The sequence below is a fragment of the Propithecus coquereli genome, unplaced genomic scaffold (genome assembly GCF_000956105.1).
Source record: "Propithecus coquereli isolate 6110/MARCELLA unplaced genomic scaffold, Pcoq_1.0 Scaffold142, whole genome shotgun sequence".
NCBI lineage: Eukaryota > Metazoa > Chordata > Mammalia > Primates > Indriidae > Propithecus > Propithecus coquereli.
The window spans coordinates 4,013,659-4,019,794 of NW_012138525.1; the positions used below are offsets into that span (position 1 = coordinate 4,013,659).

General features: G+C 62.6%; 1 protein-coding gene across 1 annotated transcript; it reads left to right on the forward strand.

Annotated features, from left to right (window-relative positions):
• Positions 1-2,160: 2,160 nt before the first annotated feature.
• IER5L (immediate early response 5-like) lies at positions 2,161-4,881 on the forward strand. The gene has a single exon (XM_012639667.1). It carries the CDS (start codon positions 2,363-2,365, stop codon positions 3,593-3,595), a length of 1,233 nt encoding a protein of 410 aa, XP_012495121.1. The 5' UTR covers positions 2,161-2,362; the 3' UTR covers positions 3,596-4,881.
• The last annotated feature ends 1,255 nt before the right edge of the window (positions 4,882-6,136 follow it).

Sequence of the window (6,136 nt, forward strand, 5' to 3'; positions counted from 1 at the left end):
AAACAGGCCTGGGTTCAAATCCTGACTCTAGCCCTTCCTGGTGTGTGACCTCAAGCAGAGCATGCAAACTCTTAGTTTCCCCAGTAAATACTGTGCACCGACAGAACGAAGGCCCCAAATCAGCGTTAATAATACATTCTGGAGCTTTTGGCTTGACTTGACTGTCGCGTACTGAGTCCTCACAGCTGTAAAGCCGGACAAGAGCTCCCGGTTTCCTGTGTGCTAGTGACGTCTCAAAGGTGAACTTCAAACATAAATAAGTGAAGCCTCTGTGGCACCAGGGAAATAAGGGGCAGTGCATTTTTAATCCTACGGGTATTATCACATGAGCAAGTTCCACAGCCCTGGATGTCCCTGCCACCAGATCACCAATGGAATGTCGGCAACATGTCCCTTCTCTGAAGTCCCCCTGAAATTTCAACCCTGGCTTCTCTGGGAGGGGGCTGGGAGAGCTGCTACTGGTCACAGGGGCCCAGACCAGTTTGAGGTTGCTCTAAGATGGCATGGAAAAAACGCGGACCTGGACCTGGAGCCCTGGGATCCTGGGCAAGTCTCTCATGCTGTCAGTGCCCAGGTTTTCTCATCTGAAAAATGGGATACACACCCGTTCGCTTTGTTTCCGCCTTTGACTCCTGGCACTAAGCAGATGCTGAAAAATTGTTTAAGGAAGGAAACAAATCTTAGGAAATCTTAGGACTAAAGGGAGACCCAGAAACTGTAGGACAGATTGGTGGGTCTCACTCCCACTGAGGGACAAAGTTAGTGCTAGGGGCACTCGAAAGGAAGCCTAAGGAAAGAGGAGACTCAAAGATCCCCCAGGAGGAGGTGAAACAGCAGGAGGTCTGCTCATGGAGCCTCCCCCGGCCAGGTCCTACCTAGCTCTGGGGTCTCTTGGACCCTTCGAGGCCACTCACAGACCCTTCCTCAGGCAAACCTCCCGACCACTTCAAGGAGCCTCCCGTCTGTGCAGGTGCCTGAAGCCCCTCGGAGCAGCGGTCAGCCCCCTCAGGCCTCCAGTCCAGATGGGGAGCCCCCAGGAATCGCGATCCTGTCCCTCGCTTCTGCCTTTGTCTCAGTCCCCAGCTGGGAGGAGGTGGCCCGTGAGTGGTTCAGGATAAGAAGGAAAACGGTGTGAACAAAAGTTAAGTTGGCTAGTTCCTCGGCCCTTGGTATCGCCGTCCTGTCTGGAGCTCACGGTCCTACCTGTGTGACCCCCAGGTCACTCCACTCCTCTGAGCCTCAGGCCCCTGCTCTGCTACCGTTAGAGCGAGGCCAAAGGGCGGTTCTTCCAAGGCCTGCCCCACAGTGGGCCCATAATAATAGTCCCCATTGTCATTATTAGTAGTTAGGCACGAAAGGAAAGGTTACAGAACTGGTGATTAGGAAACTCAGCGTCAGGCTCTCAGGACGCCTTGGGGGCTCAGCTGGTTCGAGGTCCACGCCTTTCTGGGGCATGCCTTGAACTTTCTCCGTCAGAGGAGATCAAAATTCAGGATGTTTTAGTTTTTCCCGTCAGGCCAATGGGGAGAACAGCCCTTCCGTGAGGATTCTCAGAGGCTCCTCGGCCCAAATGACAGGGCCAGCATTCTCTGCGGTGGAGCGTACCCCCAACCTCTCTCCCTTGATGTCCCTCAGTGTCAAGCCGGCGGCCCCACTAGCAGAGGCCTTTGCTCCCGCGGGCCACCTGGGGGCCGACAGGTGAGAAAGAGGAGGCGCCGCATGGCCCGGAGTGGGGATCCGCGGAGCACCTGCCGCAGGTGAGGCCCAGCCTTGCGGAAGGGGGAGGAGCCGTCGCCCCAGCACTCAGGTGAGCCGACCCTCGGCTCCCAGGAGCTAAGCCGAGGGCAGCCGCAGGCTCTAACGTGGCTGCTACGAGGCGACCCATGTTGCAGACCACGGCGCCGGCGGCTCCGAGTCCCGCGCGGCGCGGCGGCCCCAGGAGAACATTCGAGGCAGCGGCGGCGTTGGAGGCCCGGGGTCCGTTCGGTATTTGAATAGCACAAAGGAACCGCCTTGGTCTGATTGGCCAGCCGAGTGGCCCTGGGGCGGGCAGCGCCTGTCACTCGGGAGGCTCTGGGCGCTCCTATTGGCTTATCCGGTGTAGGGCGGGGCCCGGGCACCCAGCTAAATAGCTGGGACCGGGGCCGGCCGAGGCTCATTGCTTTGGCGCCGTCTGGGGAGCGCGAGCCCGCGGGTGGCGCGCAGCGCATGGTGGCGGCGCCTCTCGGAGCGCAGCCGACCCGCTGACCCGGGCTCGGTTTCCCCTGCCTGGCGCGCCCAGGCGCCCGGCTGGAGAAAGAAACAGCAGCAGCACTAGCAGCAGCGGCGGCGGCTGCTTCGCCGCCGCCGTCTCCGCGGGAGCATGGAGTGCGCCCTGGACGCCCAGAGCCTGATCAGCATCTCCCTGCGCAAGATCCACAGCTCCCGGACCCAGCGCGGCGGCATCAAGCTGCACAAGAACCTCCTGGTGTCCTACGTGCTCCGCAACGCGCGCCAGCTCTACCTGAGCGAGCGCTACGCCGAGCTCTACCGGCGCCAGCAGCAGCAGCAGCAGCAGCAGCAGCAACAGCAGCAGCCGCCCCACCACCAGCACCAGCACCTCGCGTACGCGGCGCCGGGCATGCCGGCCAGCACGGCTGACTTCGGCCCGCTCCAACTTGGCGGCGGCGGGGACGCGGAGGCGCGCGAGCCGGCCGCCCGGCACCAGCTGCACCAGCTCCACCAGCTCCACCAGCTGCACCTCCAGCAGCAGCTGCACCAGCACCAGCACCCGGCGCCCAGGGGCTGCGCGGCGGCGGCGGCCGGGGCGCCCGCGGGCGGCGCGGGGGCGCTCTCGGAGCTGCCCGGGTGCGCCGCGCTCCAGCCGCCGCACGGCGCGCCCCACCGCGGGCAGCCCTTGGAGCCGCTGCAGCCGGGTCCTGCGCTGCCGCTGCCTCTGCCGCCGCCCGCGCCCGCTGCGCTCTGCCTGCGGGACCCTCGCGCCTCGGCTGCCTGCTCCGCGCCCTCCGCGCCCCCAGGGGCCACCCCTCCGGCGGCCGCCGCCTCCCCGCCCGCCTCCCCGGCACCCGCCTCCTCCCCCGGCTTCTACCGGGGCGCGTACCCGGCCCCCTCGGACTTCGGCGTGCACTGCAGCAGCCAGACCACCGTGCTGGACCTGGACACTCACGTGGTGACTACGGTGGAGAACGGCTACTTGCACCAGGACTGCTGCGCCTCCGCCCACTGCCCCTGCTGTGGCCAGGGCGCTCCGGGACCGGGACCGGCGTCCACTACCGGCTGCAAGCGCAAGTATTACCCTGGCCAGGAGGAGGAGGACGAAGACGAGGAGGACGCGGGCGACCTGGGGGCCGAGCCCCCCGGGGGCGCCCCGTTCGCCCCCTGCAAGCGCGCCCGCTTCGAGGACTTCTGCCCAGACTCGTCCCCGGACGCGTCCAACATCTCAAACTTGATCTCCATCTTTGGCTCGGGCTTCTCCGGGCTGGTGAGCCGACAGCCGGACTCCTCGGAGCAGCCGCCGCCGCTCAACGGGCAGCTGTGCGCCAAGCAGGCGCTCGCCAGCCTCGGCGCCTGGACTCGAGCCATTGTCGCCTTCTAGGGACCCCCGAGGGCACAGGGACCCGGGGCCCCGCGGGGCTGGGGCCAGACAAAGACTTGGCCAAGGGGCGAGAGGAGGGACCGAGCGGGCGCCAGGCCACTCGGGGCTGAGCTGGGGGCAAGCAGGGGGAGGCGGCTGATGTTTTATAAATTGTAAAATAAAAAAAGAAATCTAAAATCTTGGACTTTATTTTTGCAGAGAGAAAAAGCGCCTATTTAAGTATGCTTTGTGTTTCTCCTACTCTTTTTTTCTTTTTATTGTAGTGATTGCAGTGGTGTTTAGCGAGGAGCCTGCCACGTGAGGGAGGGCTGCTGCCCGGAGGAGGTGCCGGGCAGCCGGGGGCGAGGCAGGGCGCCCGGGCCGCCGGGGCGCGCCGGGGGCGCAGCGCAGGAGGGCGCTGGGCCCGGGACGCCGATTGCAATCAGTTGTCAGACCCGGGAAGCCCGACGTTCCGCTCTCCCGAGTCCCTCCGTGGGGTGAGGAATGGGTCTTGTGAAATCCTGAGCAAAAACAAAGGCAAACTCTATCTCCGAAAGGGACGTTTGGGTCACATTTCCTCTCTGGGGGCGGACTCCAAAGTTCTCAAAATGAGAAGGCAGAAATGAAAACACTTCAACTTTTTTTTTTCTTTTCTTCCCGGGGCGGGTGTCTTGAACCCCGCTTCTCCCCGCCCCTCTGGCTCCGTTCTCCCCTCCTCCATCCGTCTCCCGGACTCGCGGGTGGCGCCTGACACCCCGACACTCTCGGACACTGTCTGGGGAAGGGGTGGGGGGCGGGCACGGCGGACTACATTTCCCATCATGCCCAGCACTGCGGTCCTCACTAAACAAAAAAGGAAGTCGATTCCTTCACCTGGATCCCCGGCGGCCCCCGGGGAGGGAGGGGCCGAGACCGCCGACTGCGTTGGAGACTTTTCACTAAGTTCCTGGTCAGCTGTGGTGTTTGTGTGTGTGCTTCCAAATTGCACTGCCCTCCTTCAGCCTTTGGTTGCATTTCATGAAACCAGCATTGTTCGAGCCTGTGAGAACCCCGTCTTGTGTCTTCAGCTCGATAGATTTTGTTTAATTTAAAGCTTTTTGTTGTAAAAAGGTGGGGTTTGTCTGTAGCCCCTCCGGTTCTCTGCCATCAGCACCATGTGGACTCCAAAACAAGTTGCCAACCTTCCTTTTTCGGCCGTTCTCCCTCATTTCCCTGTATTTTTGTGCATACTGAATTGTATATCACCGGGTAAAACTGTTCAGATTATTTGTTTAAATTTATAATCTTAATAAAAAGTCGACTATAGAGGATGGTGGTGCCTTGTTTTTAGATCGGCCTGGGGGCGGCGGGGAGGAATAGAGGGAGGTGGGGAGAGACCCCCCCATGTAAACCCCAGCTCTCTGGGGCCTGGGTGGGCGGGATCTGCCCACATCCGCTGGGGTGGGAGGTGGGAGAGGGAAGGGGGGTGATGTTGGTTTCTGGGGGTCCTGCCCCCTATGAGAACAGGCCGCCCCAGGGGTCCCCAGCAGGAAGCCAAGCCAGCCTCCAGCACATTTCCTGCCCATCCAGGGGCGCAGGGCCTGGTCGGCCTCAATCTGAGCTTTCCGTGGCCTGGGAGAGCAGCTGGGGGAGGCCGGGGGGCTTCAGGGCCACCCACACTCCCTGCCCTGCGTCTCCACCCGCACGTCCGCACGTCTCGGGCTGCAACTTGGGGAAGTTTTTTTCCTTTTCTTTTTTCCTTTTTTTTTTTTTTAAGTTGAGTTTGTTATCACTGCTCGGTGCCACTTGGTGGTGTGCTGGCGGCGTCTCCCTCCCTCCTCGCGCTCCTCCCCTCTCCCTCTCCTCTCCCTCCCGCCCGCCTCGCCTCCCTCCCCAGTGGATGGAGGCAGGAAGGCTCCAGGCGCGCTCTCCCTCCTGACCACCTACGGAATGACCTCAGAGTGGGAGAATGTGCCAAGGCCCGGGGGAAGCTCGCGTTCTCCCCACTGGAACCAAATTCACATCTGCAGCCGCGACTCGGGCCCGGGGGCGCGCGGGTTGGTTCCAGCTTTGCAAAGAGGGGTTAGGAAAGAAAGAACGGGAAAAAAAAGAAAGCAAAGTAGCAGCTTGCTTGCTGTTCGTTTGATAGCGTCTCTCCCGGTGTCTCCGTCTCTGGCTGCCTCCCCATAGCTGCCTGGCTCTCGCTTAGCTCTCGCCCCCCACACCCCCCTCTCCGCGCGAGCTTCGCAGCGCCCCGCAGGACGGCTCGCGCCCCCCGGCCGGCCTTCGCGCCTCCTGCAGCGGGAGGAGGGGCTGCCGCCGAGAGGCCCTCACGCCAGACTCCGAGAGGCGGACGCAAGCCGGTCCCAGGGGACCGCTCGGCTCTGGATCCCGGTGTCGCGCGAGGCGAAGTTCTCAGGGACACTGCAGAACGCTGGGGGCCGCGAAGGTCCGCGATGGGGGTGGGGGGAGAGGGAGGCTCTGGAGGCGAGTTACGGGGAGGAAAGGCACCTTCACCCCCCAGGGCTGTTTTCTCGGCCTCCCATGGTTAGAGTCTGGAGCTGCTGAGGAGGGGGAACGAGC

What these genes read in the sequence shown, in the direction of transcription:
- IER5L (XM_012639667.1), top strand. Translation starts at nt 2,363, where the DNA reads ATGGAGTGCGCCCTGGACGCCCAGAGCCTGATCAGCATCTCCCTGCGC.